The sequence below is a fragment of the Hirundo rustica genome, chromosome 9, assembly GCF_015227805.2.
Source record: "Hirundo rustica isolate bHirRus1 chromosome 9, bHirRus1.pri.v3, whole genome shotgun sequence".
NCBI classification, from domain to species: domain Eukaryota; kingdom Metazoa; phylum Chordata; class Aves; order Passeriformes; family Hirundinidae; genus Hirundo; species Hirundo rustica.
The window spans coordinates 16285577-16303876 of NC_053458.1; the positions used below are offsets into that span (position 1 = coordinate 16285577).

At 33.8% G+C, this 18300-nt stretch overlaps 1 protein-coding gene across 1 annotated transcript in view; it reads right to left on the reverse strand.

Moving 5' to 3' along the window:
• Positions 1–414: 414 nt before the first annotated feature.
• Positions 415–18300, reverse strand: part of HFM1 (helicase for meiosis 1) — a 33220-nt gene continuing 15334 nt past the window's right edge. Inside the window, exons 17-40 of the mRNA XM_040073527.1 lie at positions 17541–17686; positions 17031–17125; positions 16100–16233; positions 15185–15232; positions 14183–14263; positions 13467–13558; positions 12598–12704; positions 12463–12510; positions 12157–12254; positions 11938–12069; positions 9053–9138; positions 8068–8151; positions 7694–7851; positions 6891–6994; positions 5306–5461; positions 4962–5057; positions 4424–4542; positions 3514–3596; positions 3312–3421; positions 3109–3207; positions 2588–2678; positions 2216–2321; positions 1679–1839; positions 415–1406 (exon numbers count right to left, since the gene is read on the reverse strand). Of these exons, the coding sequence (XP_039929461.1) occupies positions 1340–1406; positions 1679–1839; positions 2216–2321; positions 2588–2678; positions 3109–3207; positions 3312–3421; positions 3514–3596; positions 4424–4542; positions 4962–5057; positions 5306–5461; positions 6891–6994; positions 7694–7851; positions 8068–8151; positions 9053–9138; positions 11938–12069; positions 12157–12254; positions 12463–12510; positions 12598–12704; positions 13467–13558; positions 14183–14263; positions 15185–15232; positions 16100–16233; positions 17031–17125; positions 17541–17686 (2501 nt within the window). The 3' untranslated portion in view covers positions 415–1339. The remainder of the gene's footprint in view (positions 1407–1678; positions 1840–2215; positions 2322–2587; positions 2679–3108; positions 3208–3311; positions 3422–3513; positions 3597–4423; positions 4543–4961; positions 5058–5305; positions 5462–6890; positions 6995–7693; positions 7852–8067; positions 8152–9052; positions 9139–11937; positions 12070–12156; positions 12255–12462; positions 12511–12597; positions 12705–13466; positions 13559–14182; positions 14264–15184; positions 15233–16099; positions 16234–17030; positions 17126–17540; positions 17687–18300) is intronic.

The following is an 18300-nucleotide window of genomic DNA, read 5'->3' on the forward strand; positions in this document are numbered from 1 at the left end:
CCATGGGAGTCAGAAGAGGGAGATGGGCAGGAGATAAAATCTGCATTCTTAAATCTTACCCTGACACAGAACTGGAATGTGTACATGACTAGGACTGCTGGGCTAAATGTAGCAGTAGTGTAGTAATTCTGAGTTACATCAGCCTGGAAGCTTAATGAAGAAAAAATCTGACAAAAAGAGATCTGACATACTAATAACCTTGTGATGTAATAAAATACTTGAGGTGTAGAAAAGTGAGTTAAGCCGGGGCCTGTTGGCATTTGCATAGTCAAGAACATATTGAGGGGTGAGTATTGAGGCTGCTTAGATTAGGCCATTCTTTCATGCAGAGAAAGAGTTAAGTCAAAAGCATAAGGAAACACTGGAGTCAAGCAAAATGTTATTAGCTGAGAAAATTACAACCTGGTAGTGCAGCAAAACATGGCTGCATTTCGTTGCACCACAAACAGTGTTGAAAGAACAGACAGCTAATTACTGTAACATTTTAATTCCTCACTTTTTGAATAATTAACAGTAAAAAATAACATTCTCTTGGATTTTAGGCAACATATATTCCACTAACTGTTGAACTTACAAGGTCTACTAATCAAACACTAAAACTACAATCCAAATCCAAGGCCTGGTGCCTCAATCTGTATTGGGACACATGAATGCTCATTTTATGACCTTGGGTATGAAAGCGAACAGGCAACAGAGTTTCAGAGTATTTTTACAGACATTTAACAACTGATTTGCTGAGAATTTGGAAACATATATGCTTAAGTTGCACTTTTTTATTAACGCGTTCATAGCACCGTCAAAGGAAATATCTAGAATCCAGAATAATTTAGCATTCTCTTACTCCTATTTATAAATCTAATTATTTTACAAAATCAGCACTACAAAAAATTCACCTTTAGAGAAACTGAAAGAAAGGCCAAAAAACATTATGAAACTTCTAAGGAAAGTCTTTCATTCATTTAAAGACTATTTAAGAAGCAGGATATGTTACTACAAATCCCTTACTTTCCCTAATGGGATTTTCTGTTACCTATAAAAGTATCCTCAATTTGTGAACTATTCTCCTATGGCATATTTCAATATTTTTCTTTATAATCCTGAAAACAGTAAGGTCAAACAACCAAATACTTAAGTACTTCTCAAAACAAGATACTATTTCTTATATTCTATAAATTCTGTAAATTAGACATCAGTTTTATTATTATTTACTCTGTGCAGCAATCCAGCTATTGATAAATAGGTATACAACAGAAATTAAATTCTCTTGACTGAAGCCTTCACTGTAAAACTGGCTGTAAACTCTTTCCCCAGCACTTAAAACGTATTTTGTTTACATGTTTTACAAAATATCATCAAATATTCCAAGAAAGGGCTTGACATCATTGGATTCATCATCAAGAAGATATCTAAAGAAGATTAAGCAAACAAACAAATTAGGTATAGCACATCAAAACCTATGGAATCAGGAACACTATATAGAGTCAAGAGAAACCAAGTAAAGCAAAATAATTTTAAGTCATTTCTCTTTTAAGAACAGTGAATTGTTACTATTATTGTGAAAACTAAACTTTTAAACAATGAATATCAGAAACTAATACATTGCTAAAGTTCTGTTTTCCTTGGAGACCTAAGCACCAAACACGAAGGAAACAGAAAAACATATATAAGTTTTTATTACCTGTTTTTATCGACTTCTTTTTCCTGTTCTTTTGTGAAAATAAAAAAATCTTCTTTTCTAGTGAATTTGGAAGAGTCAGAGATTATTTCTGGGATGGAAGAACACTGTACATTTTTTTGCTCTTGAAAAAGACTTGAATGCTTTTTTTCTTGAAAACTGAACTGCAACATAAAAGTTAAAAAGTATATATGATTAAACCAACTGAAACTCCCAGACTGTTGTAGAGTGTAGTACTGGAATTTAATTGATACTAGGGTGTTTTACAAGGACGAGGCATGGGATGAGTCTAGCTATACACTGGATGGAGAAACTATCAAATTGAGTAAATAGTTTTGAGATCATGCTATATAAAGTAAATTCATTTCTTTGTATCAGGAATATCCCACTGAACACAGAATGCATGCAGGTTTGGACAACACAGAGAGGTTCAGAAATTTAGGATATCCTAATTGATTCCTAAGTCAGGTATGGCACATATATTTACACAATAAATACTCTAATTATAGAAAATTCTGCTATCAATATAAGTTTACTCACCGAAGCTATATTTCTATTCTGTACAGGTAAATTCACTTTTGATGTGCTATTAACCATAGAAGCATCTGAGTTCTGAATATTGGTCTCATCTTGTACTGTGCATGAACTGAAAACACCAAGTTGAATAATTTCAGTACTATTACAGAAGTGCAAAATTATTTGCTTTTCAGTTCAGGATTTTCTGCTTATTTCCCTGCACACTTAAATAAAAACCAAATTAAAATCACTCAACAATTCACATCTTTTAAACACTGAAATTTCACTCAGTTTTACGAGTGAACAACCTTCTGTATATTTGATTACACAGCTACATGTGAGAGTCAGACAATATTTGAAACTGAATAGAATAGTAGTAAATTATGTAAGTCTTACTCTTTTGATCGGTTATCTGTGGGTTTGCTTGCTGTATACTGGCAGACGGGTTGACATTCATCTGGAATTTGAAGGCAGGTATTTCCATGTTCTGTGAAAGAATCAAAGTTGTAAAGAGTATCGAGAAGCAGCCACAACCCGGTAAATATTTCACATGACATGATAAATAATACTTTGAAAATTATGAAAGTGTCTTAACACATGAAATATTTCTTCTGTGGGTTTTGGGCTAATATAAAGATAAGCAGAGATATACAGTCATTATACATTGTGCAATAAAAAAAAAAGTTGCAGGCCATCAAAAATTTTTAATTGTGGCTTTTTAAACTCTCCCTTCTGTATTAGATTTGTCAAAATATATATGACATTCAAGGTAGAATAATAAACCTGTCAGTCAAGTCAATTAACCAAAATCTTCAGGTGGCTCTATTCATTGTATACTATAATAATTTATTCTCAAATAATAGCCCATAGAATAATTTGTATGTAGGAAAGAAAAAAGTTTGTTGAAATAACCTTACCTAATTCTCTACTGACAAAATTACTAGCAAATACCAATTTCTCATCATCAATATCATCCCAAATATCATCTCTCAGTTCAAAGTCCACATTCAAAGCATCTGAAAAACAGGATCTGCTTTTATCTGTGGCAGAAAAATATGAAGTATTAATTTAAAGATCAAAACAGTGAACATTGTAATTTTAAACATTAGCAAGAACTTACTACTCTTTCCACAATTCCAAGATTGCAGTTGTTTCTGAGACATTTCTAAGGTATTAATATTATCTATCTGGTCCACTGAAGGTGATGAAGATGACAGTTTATTGCTGGACCTATTTAAAAAGAATAAATCAGTGACATGTCAGTAAAATAGTTGCAGAAAGTTACAAAATAATTTTATTCACAAAATAATTCTTAGCAGTACCTTGGCAAGGCTGGCAATAAAGACTTAGGTGTAAAAACAAATTGTTTGAGATCCACGTTTTCAGCTCGATTTAACATCTGCACCTAAAGAAAGCACAATATTTTAATTTTTAAGATACAAACATACTGAGAACTGGGGTTTTTTTAACAAGTTTAATGACATCATTAATATCCTAAGTTAGCATAATATTTAAATGTCATAAAACCATTCTGACGTCTGCTTATGTAATGTACTCAGTTAAAAAGGTCTGAATTATGTGCTTCTAGTGGAGGTATCCAAGCACCCTGGCAAAGCCAGACTGGTTGACTCTCATCTGTATCAGCTGTAGGCTAAATAAGCATCTATTGTAAACAGACAAGCAAACAAAGCTGGGTGGTGGAAAGAAAACCCTCCAACACCTCAAATATCATTCTTGCTGCAGAAGGACCTCGTTTAACTCTACATTCAGCGGAATGAAGTGCAAGCCATGAAATCTTTCAGAAGTTTAAAACTAATATGGATGGTTTTCTTATAAGCAAGTGGATCTACCTGCCAGTGAAAAAGGAATCTTAGTAGCATGACTAATAAATATCACAGTTTGTTTCATTCAGGTCATATTTTGCCAAACCAAGTCACAGTGCAGTACCTTCTGCATGCCTCTGAATCTCACCAACCACAACCTATCAAACGCCATAAAAGAAAAAAATACAGAGGACAGACACAAAAGTGGACCATTGGAAGTGTCCCAAAGAACAGCAGAACCTCTCAAAGATTCCTGGAGCTTTGTACTTCTTTACTTTTTGCACTCCACACAGAAAAGTCGAACCTGAATGTCCATATTTAGTGAGAAAATTCTCTCTGCAAACAATGTCTACAAATATGTAACAGATTAAAATAAACCTATGAAATGGCTGACTGCATTCAAGTGAACCTTTAGCCGTTTTACTGGCGGTATAGATGAAACTGAGTTCCTGCTCCTTAAATCAGCTAGGTATAAAGAAAACTCTGTGTCTCCAGTCATCTGTGACTTTGGAGGTACTCCAGTTTTACCTGAGAAAATGAAGCAAAATAATCTTTAGATTAGTTATAAGGGTTAAATGCTAATTATTTTCAAATTACTTTGCAAAACTTTGCCACTAAGCTTACTATCTTCTGTTAGAAGATTGAACATGCTAACTACAAGATCTAACACAGTACTTACATAAAAGTAGAACAAGCCTGGCATTTTTTTAACTCATATGCTAAGTAGAAAAAGTATTATTAATCATTAATTAATCATTAATCATTGTAGTGCCTATGAAAGTGTTACTGACAAAGCTATTTGTAACTGCTTTTATGACAGCATAACAACTCAGGTCCCATTCTCATGCTTGTATTGTTTCTGTTAACGTAGGCATTGGTATGATGGGAGCTGTTCTAAATTGCATTTGTATAAAAGTATCAGAAGTTGGAGATATAATGAAACTCACAGCAGTCATGCCCACACACATCTTTATTTTTACAGCGGTGGTTGCATTCTCTGTTTCCGTATTTCTTGTAGGCAATCTCCTGTTTAGATCTGCCTCCTAGATAAATATAATACAGAAATTCAGACAGTTATATTGGATACCAAACACCCATGATTTTTCTTAGTTTCAAAATCATCAAAGAATTGCACTGTAGTACTTGACAACTAGAAGCAGCAGAGTTGTATTTTTATTACCTTTGAGAAAGAAACAGCAGGGATAAATAAAGATCTAGCTCCCTAGTGAAAGCAAAATTCAATTTTCTGTTGACTTCTGTTTTAGCCAGACACTGTGACCTGACCATTTACCTGTATCTACTTCTGCTGCTGGCAGGCTTTGGGGTGAGCCGTAACATACACCAAGTGTAGATTCAGCTTTCAATTTTTGATTTGTGACCACCTTACATCCCTCTGTTTTTCGTGTTAAGTAGAAGACTGTATATGTTTGATTTATATCAAGGCCAACTTGGAAGAAAAAAGACAAAAAAATATTAAAACTGCTTTAAACTATTTCTATACTAATGATTCTCTTCAGTATTCTAAAATGTTTAAGCAAGTAAATGTTAATCAAAGATCAGGGATTTTTTTTTTAAATAATTTGCCCTTATAGCACACTCTTGTATGACCAGATTCTTTAGGATTGAAACTAAAAACCCCAAACATTTTTTAGAATTAAAGACATAGTTACTAGAAGAAAAACTTTAACCAAATTTTCTCGTACTGTGTTAAAACGACATTTATCTATGGCTTTGCACTCCTGATAAAATTTTAAATTTTAAATTGTACTCCAGTCTTTATTCAGGAGTATCTCTGTACTGGCAAAGGCATAAAATGAGTATGTTGACAATGCTTCTTAGGTTGAATGCAATATTCATGAGAGATACCCTTTGTAAAGAGAGTAATTTTGTCTTTCATCAAGGCAAAAATTTGCTGGAAAACCAGACAGGCTTTTGAAAAATGTGAGATTTCCTTCAAGTCTGAAATAGGAATAGACTTCAAAATAAGTAGAGACTACGAAGACTTAGTTTTAGTCTCATTTCACTGTTACCGGCTTCAGAAAAATTAACTGTTGCAGTGAGTTTTACTGAATTCAGCACAACATGGAGATAAAAGGACAATTTTAATTTCTGTGTGGTTAGAATACCCTTCTTTTTCCAGAGCAACAGGAAATCTGTAGAAATATAGATTATTCCAGGCTTGATTACTGTAATAATTTCAATGTCAATATTTACCATGGAGGCATCAACTACACTTCAGTAAATCTAGCACACAGCAATCTTCTTTACTGGTGGGGCATGATGACAGAATTTAATGGAGCCATTCTGGTTTTTAATTGTTTTTAAAGTTTTGTGTTTAAAGGTCATAAGGGTCTCTCCCCATTTGCTGCTGTAGTTCCAGTTTTATAGAAACTGACACTGAGGGGACCAGTGTTTAAATCTGCACACAGTAAGGCACAACATTTTCATCTGTAGGAAATTCTTGTTATCAAAGTAGAGATGAATCCATATCCAACACCTCTTTACTACAATGCAAAACCTGACCATTCACAAAGACAGCTCTGCTCAGCAAAATAACCTGTCAGGCTGATCCCTACTCAAAGTTAACTCACTTGAAGGAGAAGGACAAAAGAGAATCCCAATCTGTATCAACACAGCAAAATACTGTCTCCTAGTACCAGTTTTGATGCTTCTCAGTTCCTTAATGTGATAGTAAATTAAATAAACAGGTAAGTAATTGTGAGAGATAGTATGCAACCCAGTAAAACATACGTAATAGAGGTTTGTTTCCAGACCACCTCACTTTATTTTACTTTGGCTTAAAACTAAATGTTTTAGTAATTTGCTCCAAAATCTTATGCATATTGTTTTTTAATTCAAAGACTACCCTAACCTACCATAATCAGAACTAATTAAATTTATACTTATGTCTTCTGATTTAAGAGCTCTTTTAACTTCAATTTTCTTCATCCAATTTCCAGTTTTCAGCAGCACAGAATCCCTGTAATCCATGAATAAAGTTGTTAGACATTGACAATGAAAACAGGACTGTGTAACCAAGTGGAAGAGCCTGTATTTGGTCCTACTACTTTAGTTTTGCTTGATAATTGGCCTAAGAATAACTTTCCAATAATGTATGATTTATGGCCGTAAGAGGGCCAGGATTCTGCAGATCAGTTTCAGTTATGCCAAAAGTGCCAGATTTTGGCCGGAATTCTCATGAAGGTCAAGCAGTTGGAAAATATTTTGTTTCTCTTTTCCAATTTGCTCCAACCACCTCAGCCAACTGGAGAATTTAAATCCATCTCTGAGGGGGATAAAACTATTTTTAAAATTTAATTAAAGAAATATAGGTAACAGGAGTAAGTAACAACTGGTTTACCTATCTTTTTAATAGGTATTTTACTTGTTTTATATTTATGGGAAATTTATTATGACTTTTCCATAATATGACATTGATGTTGAACAAATATTTACACGTGCTCTCTGCACTGACAAGCACACTGGCATGTTTTGGGGGTTTCTGAATCTTGTGTAGCATTTTAAATGACAACAGTGACTAGAAAACGCTGTAGGATAAAGAATAATTTTGTACTATTAGACATCAGCAGGAAGTATTGAAAAACCTGCAAGTCATAGAACATATGAAAAGCCAACACCATAAAAACGATGTGAGGCAAAAAAACCTGATCATACATACATAATTTTCTGATTAAAAATGACTTGGTTGTCAGCATCTCCTATGACCAACGTCACATAGTGAAAGTCTGGCGCTGTTCTCTTTGTCTGCAGCTGCTCATAGTTTGTTAATTTGACGGTTACTAAGATTTCGGCCAATGTGTCACTGTATTTTGGAAGCTAAAGGAAAATGATACAGAAGACATAACTGCTAAAATATGCAAAGTAAAATATATGCCCTTCCATAAATTTCTATCTGTTGATACAAGCACAGAAGTTCAGCTCAAGCAATTGTGTGATCTTCCATGAAGACGGAAAAATTTCTTTAACTCAGTATTTGCTTTTTCATTTAATAATACCCGCATAAAAACATAAAGTAAATATAAAAGAATGTACCTGTTCAATTTCAAGTTCATATTTTGGAAGGTGCAAAACAGACTCTTTTATCTGGTTTCCAAAAGGAGGATGTCTGTTTAAAATCTGCAAAGATGTAGATCCAAGGAATTAAAGTCACCTGAGTAATTACGTTAGCAACAAAAGCCCCTTTCACTCTTGGTTCTCTACCGTCAGTGATGCCCGGAATAGCAACATTACCAAAAGAAAATTCCAAATTTTTCACCTTGCTACTGCTTTTGTTCAGTTAACAGCCAATCAACTATCAATGACTACTCAGGTTTTATATGAGATGACTCCTCTATGTTGCACAAGCTTTAACTAAAACAGAACAAATGACAAGAAAAAACACAAAAGGAGCCAGAAATGAGAAATCAAACTTCCAGAGTCAAAACAGAAAAACCCAAGTAAGATTTAGAAGCCTGTTATATCTGCCAGAACACTGGAATAACAGTTTCCACAGGAAAGAAGCCAAGAGCCAAAGAACCAGTCCTAAGGTAACATTTACCTTTCCTAAAATAAGAAGTGCTATATAGATGATTTTGAAGATTTTTATTCTACTCCTATCTCAAACTTTGCAATAATGGAAATTTGGGATTTTCATAATTACCATACACTAAGAGAAACTGTAAATACGTATTCCCTTTTATATTTTTGCAACACTCCTAATAGAGAAGTGCATGTTGTCTTTTGTTTCAAACCATGGTAATGATGAAATTCTACATATTTAAGCATCTGCCAAATCATGAAATCATCCTTCACATTAAATTTGCGACAACAAAACATCCTACACATTTTCAAGGAAAACCAGCAGCTGCTACACAGCTTTTTAAATTCTGCTAGTTAAAATGAATAAATCACCTAAACATCTAAATTTTGCTATGATCATATACCAAATATATATTAACTATACCGCTTTTACTGGCAACAGTATAAATCCTCAGTATCTTCCCTATCATATTTATCCATGTACAAAATAGTAAGTTACCAATTCAAGCTCCCTTGCATTTATGTCTTCAATTTTTTTAAATGACGTCAGGCCAGCATTTACCATAGCATTTGACAGTGATACACCTGTGAAAAACATGTATGCAAGTTTTATGCAGTTGAAGGACAATGAATAACCTCAAAATATTCTAACAACTGCATTACAGCAGGTGAACTCAAAGCATAAATAATTTTATGTTACGTTTGATGCAGCTTTCTGCCCAGCAAATCACTAATTTTTTTTAATTAAGTATTTCAGTATTATTTAATTTCTTCATTAGTAAAGATAAAAAGAAATACAATACATACCAAACATGAAAATATACAGTATTTCAATTATGACAACTTTTACATTTTCTACAGGAAAGCAGATTTTAGATCACTTTCTACATGTCAAGAAATGTGTTCTATATATATGAGATAAAAAAGCATACCACAGTATTCTTTGTCTCAGAATTTTTTTCCCTATTCAAGAAATTATTTAATTATGTTGAAATAATAAAGATCTTAATGTTTTTGAATTTGAAGTTCACTGAAAATATAAGTATTTATTATAATCTTCTACAAGTCATTGCAGCTTTAGCAAAAAGCTTTCCCATAGCACATAAGCCACGAGAGCAGAGAATTCCTTGTACACTTATTTCTCTTCATGATTCACAGTACTTCCAGTAAGATTTAGAGTTATCACAGCACATGAAAAAGCATTTAACTGACCTGGAACTACAGCCTGTTATAATAACTGCAATGACTATAGGTAAAAAATAGCACCAAATACTAAGAATGAGTATTTGGAACATTCTCACACAGTTCTGCACAACTGCATAAGAAATCTGAAAATTAGGTGGGAAACCTCTTTAGATAATTTTAGGTTACTTCTTGGAAGACACTACAGTGATTTTATAAAAAAGAGACTTAACTCAAGAATTCAGTAATCTAGAGAAACAGAAGACCCTTTGTCTTTTTACGTGTATTTGAACATCTTGGGTCTGACTTGGGGAAAACATCCTTTACCATCTCCCTGCTCCATTGCAGAAACTCTGCAGTCTGAAGACTGAGAATGCTCACATATTACTTCTGCTGCTAGAGCTGCTGCTCTCTTTCTTTATAACTGAAGCTCAAGATTAACTCTTTTATCCTAATTCCAAAAATGGCAGAAGGATTTCCGCAAGTGAAAAGAATACCACATATAAATAAGACTTTTTATTTCCATCTACACCTCCAAGCAAAAAATAAATGGAGTTGGAAATGAAATTGAACAAGTAGTAAACATGATAAACCCTATATGACAACTGATCATTATCCTGTCTGTCAGAACAAGCAAACAGAAATCAAACACCATTCAGCACAAGGGAACATCATTATTGGACAAGAGTTGTAGAAATGCAGTAAGAATTCAACTGAATTATTAGTCTCAGCACAGCCAAGCGTCAAAGAACAATCACTCTTATAATGGAAATACTGATTAATAAGGCATTTTTAAGGTTCAAAAATAGCATACTGAGGTAAGAGTTTAAAAATTAAGGATTTCTGAATATGCTACATGGTATCAGTAAATATCCATGAACTTAATTCATCTAACTTCAGAAACAAACAGAGTAACATTAGCAGCCATAGGCAGAGGTTAAAAATCACATCATATTACAGGCATCAATTCAATGTTTGATTCAGGAAAAGAGTAAACTGTCAGAAGAATGTTCAAAAGAAGCTTGTGAGGGGAACAAACGACACTTTGGAGTTAGCAGTACTTTGTAACATATGCTGCAAGAGCTATGACAGCATAAGAAAAAAGTACCCAAAACCAGGAAAATTGGACAGAGATGTCTGTATATACACCACTTATATTATTAAAAAACTAAACATGACTTTATTCTGCTGAATACAGCATACAGGAAAGGATTTGTCTACACTGCAAGTGCCATATTTATTCCACTCATCCCAACCCCACAGAAATGCTGAACATGAGGCAGACTGCTCAGATGACTGTGTTGACACTGCAGGTGTGGGATGGTGATGTGCTCCCAGCGCCGTGCACCGTGCTGTGCACAGGCTAACGAGCCCTGCCCTTGCTTTGAATCCACATGAATGAGGCATGACAGCCTCTGCACTCGAGCAGGCAGGGCTGCAAGGTACTGACCCTATGGACCTTTGGGTTTAGCCATTCCCTAATTTGCAGATGTCTGAACTACACTGCTCAGTGCAGAGCTGATGTATCTCTAAAGAAGAAATACAGAGAATGTTGCAGTGAATTTTGAAAGCATGCAGGTATGATAACACCAGACATCAAAGCAGGGAGATACACTGCTACCTCAGACAAGTATGACTACATTTTTATAACACAGAGGACTCAAAAATTTCTGAACTCCTTTTCAAATAATTATTTCAAGCCTGTACTTCCAGCAAGAAGTTCATTCAATAACAGGATACAGTGAAAGGAAGATCATTAGAAACTTTTGATCATCATGTGTATAAGAACCTCATGAAAACTAAATTGATTTCCATTTCATGATTCCTATCCTTTTCAATGTGAATATAAAGGTTTTCAGGCATACAGGTAAGAGGACCTACAGGAACAGATGCATGGAAAGGAAGGCATAGCCTAGTTAGGGGCATGCAATCACATCAGTGTGGAGTTTGTCTGGGATACTGAGAGGAACATTAAGGAATAAGAACAATTCTGAAATACTTTGAAAGCTTGAAGAAAATTACTAAACAGCTTATTTTTGTTATGGCAGATTCTTCTGACAACTGTGGTACTCAGTTGTGGCAAGTAAGTAATTACCAGACTAATTCAATTATGTAAGCAGAAACCATAGAAATTAGCAGGCTGATTATGAGTTTTGATTCTCTGTCAAGATTACATTTCTATAATTTCTAACTAGTACCTACCAATTTTTTCCAGTTGTTTAGACACATGAAGTGAATTTTCCCAAAGTCTGCACCTGAAACATTTTGCTAAAATCAAGGAGTTTAATAAAGCAGAGAAGTTGTTCTTAGATGATGCCAGAAAGTCAGATAACCCTGTAAAAGGAAAATTGACTTATGTTAATATACTAAAATGTAGCTTATTAGTACATGTATCAAAAAAAAGATTAAATTTTACCATACATCTAGTAACTCTCAAGCCATTTCTAAATATTCTGCCAGTATCTTGTGTCAAAGTAAAGTCTTGAATAGGAATACAGCCCAGCTGAGCCTGAATGAGACTGGAAAAATAATGGGTTTGATATATAAGGTATACAGTAAACAAAGAACAACAAAAAGGTTTTTATTAGGGAAAAAAAGGAAATTCAGAATAGAAACCAAATACAAGATCTGGTCCCCTAGAAAATGACAAAAAAAATTAGCAGGGACTTCAACAACTGTAAAATCACAGTTTTTCAATAAAAAATAAAAAGGCAATATAATATTTACCAGTTTACTTTCATTTCTCTTGTTTTTATCCTCCCCTCCATTGGAAACCTATGCATGAAAACATACATATTTTCTACAAATCATTTTATTTATTGTTAAAAAATATACTTTTGATTTTTAATGCATTTTTAATACCTGATAGTTACTTTGTCTTTGTCTTTATTCAAAGTGTTCAATATTTTCTTTTCATTTATTCTTAACTTCACATCAACAAATTCTGTGCAGTTGGAGATCATGCTAATCTGTAATAATTAAAGTTTTTTAGTAATTGTTTGAATTTCCCATTTTTTTCCTATCACCTCTTCTAACTTTTTTTAAAAAGAACACTTTAAAAAAAAATCTTGTCTCAACAGTATGACCACGAAGACACAATCCATCAGTTCTTTTTAATACTGACCAACTTTCCTTCCTCTTCCTATAAAGGCTGTTAATGTAAGGGGAAAAATTTTCAGCTTTGAGATTATCTAAAGTCAACCACACACATTGCTAACGTTTTATACAACGCAAATGCAAACAACTTTTTCTGTTATATATTTCACCTTGCTTTCTTCACACTTTAATAACAAAGATAATCACCAGAAAACAAGTGTTCCATTTTTTTATGGCAAATCTGTTCTACTATAATATTTGCTTGAAAGCAAAATGTCTTGTGATTCTGATAACCATCTGTTATCTGAAAGAGGAATGTTGCCTAAAACAGAAAGACAATTCCCTTAAAAGTAAAACCTGCTCTTGGCGCAGCTGGCTTTTGCAACCAAAAAACATTAAGGCTTTTAATACAGCAACAGAACAGCTTCAGCAACTTTGTATCTTCATAAGCAAGGTTAGTTACGGGAGGAGTTGGAAATCAAAAGATCTCAGAATACAAAGAATATAATTAGATGTATTCTCTAAAACTTTATATAAACAAAGCCTGAGCTCTTTAAAATAAATAACAATTTATGCTTCTTTTCTTAGACTGTTTAAAAACAATGGAACATATGCAATTAAAAAAGACAAATTACCAATTCATTTAGTGTCTCAGTTCCCTTAATTGTGAAAAACTGCTTCACTGTATCAAATGCAATGTAATACCATGCCATTAATCTTCCAGTCTCTGTAAAAGAAGAATATACCTTAAAAAAATAAATATGCCAGGAATATTTCAGAGGGTTGGAGTTTCTTAAGCCACAAAATTAAATTAACCTTCTTACTCCAGGCCTCTGTGAGATTTACCAGCACTCCTCAGTGTGTCATTACCCCAGCTGTGTGATGGGCATTACTGACCCAAGCATGGCCTGGCAGAAAGAACCATGTGCCAGTTTGAGTTCTCCAATGGAGACTGTCACACTAACACACCAGGCAGCCAACTGTGGCTGCTAAGAAGCAAACAACCTCTACCAGAGGACTGCAGGGAAGAGCAGGTATTGATAAAACCTGTTCCTCATTGCACCATGCCACAACCTATTATCCTGTCTCAGTGTTCAATCTTCTCCTAACCTGCAACAAATTTTCAGCAACAAGAGAAGATCTATTCATGAAACAAGATTAAGAGAATGAACATCCATGACTTGGTCATGAAACTAGCCCATATATTCCACTCACACAATCCCTCAGATTCTACCCTCTACTGTATTTGTGTACTCTTACTGATGGGTCACAAGGGTAGTTGAGACCCTCTGTAGTTCACCACCATCTGTGCATCACTTCTGAAAATTAGTTTACATGAAACAAGTGTTACCTGTTGGTTTGAAATTGTTTGCTTCATCCATCCTGATCAAATCAAAAGATGATAAATCATTTAAGTTCTTCAAACACAGTTCTGTCAAAAAATTGAAAAATGTTTTCTGCATGTACTAAAAATACCTTATCTAGGTACAAACCAGAAACATCATCATGGAATTGCAATGAATGTATACCCAAGTAATTCCACTGAATTCAAGTAAAGATTTTGGAATATGATCCTGCTTCTGTTAAAGTTGGTGGTTAACTCTTGCCTGTGGAAACTCACTCAAAGATAATTGATACAGGACAAGCCAACTCTTTTTTCAGTAAGGCAAAAGTTGCAAAGGAAAAGAAACTAGATGCTGGAATGTAGGTTGCTATATTCGCTTCTGAATGACAGATCAGAAAGCCCACAGCGTTTATACAAAAGATTTCTGCTACAGAGTTAAGACCTAAAATGGGTTTTATTCAAGCCTTAGCAAAAAAAAAAAAAAAAAAAAAAAAAAAAAAAAAAAAAAAAAAAAAAAAAAAAACCTCTTAAAATCATGCAATTTTAAATTGTTTCTGGACAAGACAAAGAGGTTTATATTTTATATCCCTTGTTTCAAAGACTAAATTTATGAAGGGAAGATGACAATTTCTGAAAAGGCCTTTTTTAAAAGTATAGAAACAGAAATTAATAAAAGCAAATGAGATCAATCAAATGAAAATTAGGAAGAATGACAGTCAAAATTAAAGTGTTTTGCTCCATACTTCTACGTGTGTATATGGAGATGAGGTAGGTAAAGGCATTTAATTATTTTCCTCTAAACAAGAAGAGCTTTTCTACCAGTTAAAAACGTACTGAGAGCATTTCAAAAATATTAATAATAAAATAAAATAAATAACACGTCATGTTAAATGACACTTGTTCTGCAAATGAATCTGTTGAAATTAATGGATATAGCTAATAAACATGGGTGAACCAACCTCCCCTAAATTGTAACATTTTACTGAAATACGCTAAAAAGTCACTTACCTTGTAATTTCGCTTCAATTCCAACTTTATCTAATCCAGATGAAAAACCTTCACGGAAAACACAAAAGTTGTTTTAATCTAGTACTATCATACACTACCTCCTCAATTTTATTACCCATTAAAAGTGATCTGCTGATTTTTAGGAGCCAGACAAATACCCCAAAGCGAAAAATGTGTGAATATTCATTATACTGCAAGCAAGTCAGAAGTCTTACAGGGTGTAACTATCTAAGCAAGAGGCTGTTAGAACAGATGTGCAAAGGTAAAAGCTGCAGATATTCCCCCATGTAAAACACCAGAGTCCTAAAATGTCAATAGAAACTTCTAGGTACAGTTTTGTTATTTTGGAATATAGGAAATTCAAGTACTAGATGTACTATGTTCCAGTCCCAGCTATAAATCCTTATAAAAAATTGTCTCCAGCAATTACCCAGTGACTTCAAAAATCAGGTGTAGAGCAAGTGGGCTGGAACAAAGACATGGTCAGGGCTGGGGACTGGGATAATGTTCTGGACAAGACAAATTGAAGACACTGGAATTAAGATAACGAAAATTTTAATCAAGAAAAGAAGCTGTGAAATACTAGACTGTTCTTTTTCTTAGCAGATTACATATTCAGCAGTGAAAAATACATTATGGCTTGATACTGCATTAATACATGATCCAGCATATTAAGATCAAAAGAAACAGATTATGAAGCTGTAAATGGCTTCTTCACAGTTTTTAAACGTTATACCATGCTGAAACTCCCAATACTTATGTTAAAAAACAAAATGTTACAGGCCTCACTTCACATCTTATTTTCATCGCATTATGAAATAATAGTCCGTAAGAAAATGATAGAAACAAGTTATATGGACATAACACATCCTAGTGTCATAATTAGACAAATTAAAAAAATAAAACCAAACGAACCATAATGACTTGGATTTTTTAAGGCTCTAATGTACAAGAATGTTGATCGTATCCATTCCAAAGCTACACTGACATCCGTGACAGTATGTAGCACTATTTCTGCATTTAAGTGTTCAACAAGGTGCTTGTGTAAGCTAGTGCAAAAAAACAAGAGTTAAGGACATTTACCAATGAGCAATACAAAAAGTGCTAAAACTAATTTTTGGGAAAAACAAAACCAAACAAACCCCTCCCCACAAACCGCAACTGTTCACTGTAATCAGCGAAATTGACAGAATACAGTGAAGATTATGTAAGTAATCAACAGTGTAATTTATTATGGCATAAAGTCCGCAAGCAAAAATAAACTGTCAAGTGTAAAGTTTCACATTCATTAGAAAACAAAGTTACATAAACTTAAATATTACAGCACATACATTCTGTACTGTTGATATTCTAAATAAATTTGAAAAATTAATGTTTAAACAAAATTACATGCGTAAAATTTCCTGTTTTACCTTTTAATGTCTTAACTTTCTACATATCTCTCATGATAATCTGTTAACAACAAATATAGGTCTAGTATTTTCCAGACTCTATCTAATCTAGAAATTCAGAGACATGGTTTGTGTTCAATTCCTCCTTTTTGTCTTTGCAATTAATACTCTTTCAGTTTTCCAGTAGGAATATAAAACTATATATATATATATATATATATTTTTTTTTTTAGGTTAAGATGTTTTAAAGATTCTTTTGGCTGATAAAACAAGAGACCATTAACTCCTGAATGGCGTGGTTTTATTTTCTTTCTTGATTTTTTTCTAAATAGACCAAAGAAACACCTCAAAAGCTCGGGGGGGGGGGGGAGAAAAACCAAACACCCAGATCAAATTCTGTAGAAACAATGAAGGTTTGCTACTACCTATAGACTCTTATAAAAATACTTAGTTACCTGCTTTCTATTATATCAGCACCATTTAACATCTGTATATATCTCTCCCTGGTACTGCAACGAGTCATAATAACTGCTGTAGCTGTAGTGTCAAACTGAAAGATAAAACCCCAAACAAAAGCTGCTCTCTAGCTCTAAGAAAAAAACCCCAGTTGAATATGCATCACATACCTGCTGAATCCACTAAAACTCTTTTCTTAAAATCCTGTCTGACATGGCTATTGTTCGCCAGCTTCTTACTTTTTCTCTAATCCCCATTCACTATGAAACCCAAACGTAATCTTCAAATCTTTTTCCACTCTAAGGTGAAGCAGTAATTTTTGATGGACAATACAAAAGCAAACAGATTTCTTTCTTAACAGAAAAGTTATCTAGGAGTATTTTAAATATTGATAACCCTTTAAAAACCAAATGTTGCAGCAAAATTCCTGTCATTGTACTTTCTTTGACAAGAATAATTTCTACTAATCTGATTATACACGGGATCAATACAAGCAAACATTCACTTACCTGAGGTCTTCCAGCTCTCCCAATCATTTGCAGAATATCAGTTTCACTGTACTCTTGAAACACTCCTCCAACATAATGCATTGTGGATTTTATAACCACCAGGTGTGCAGGTAGATTGACTCCCATAGCTAAGGTGCTAGTAGTAACTACATCAGATCAAAGTACATGAACACCATCAAAATGTCTGGCAGACACTAAACAAGCAGCAAACAGGTGACTTGATGCCTAAGAGTTCTTAGTTTCTACTGGAATCAGGGGGCATTCTGCACCACAAAAAATTTGATGAAGATTACAGACAAGTACTTGCATATCAGTTTCTTCTTTTAATTTGTTTTCAAGTTCTTTAACAAGCTACGTCCCAGATACTTTTATTTAAACATTCCTTTATATTTGGAGATAATCCAGACTATAATCCATCGTCAATTTAACAGACACACAATGAAAAAACCTTATTCTTATTTCTTCAAGGGTATGTATTTGAATAGAGCCATGACTTCATCTTGCTTAGCAGTGGTCAATCTTTTTAAGGTATAATTTTTTAAGTCATCAGTCATTAGCATTGCTTTTATCCATGGTACCGAACGAGAATCACCACCAATACTATCACAACACTTCGCCAATACACACCCTCACACAGAAAACATCAGTCAGAATTGGCAAGTAATCTTACACTCATGTTTCCTAATTCACTTTCTCTAAAGAATATATGGAGTGGCAAGAATTCAATGCAGAAAGCCAGTCATATGGGCCAACTGATATT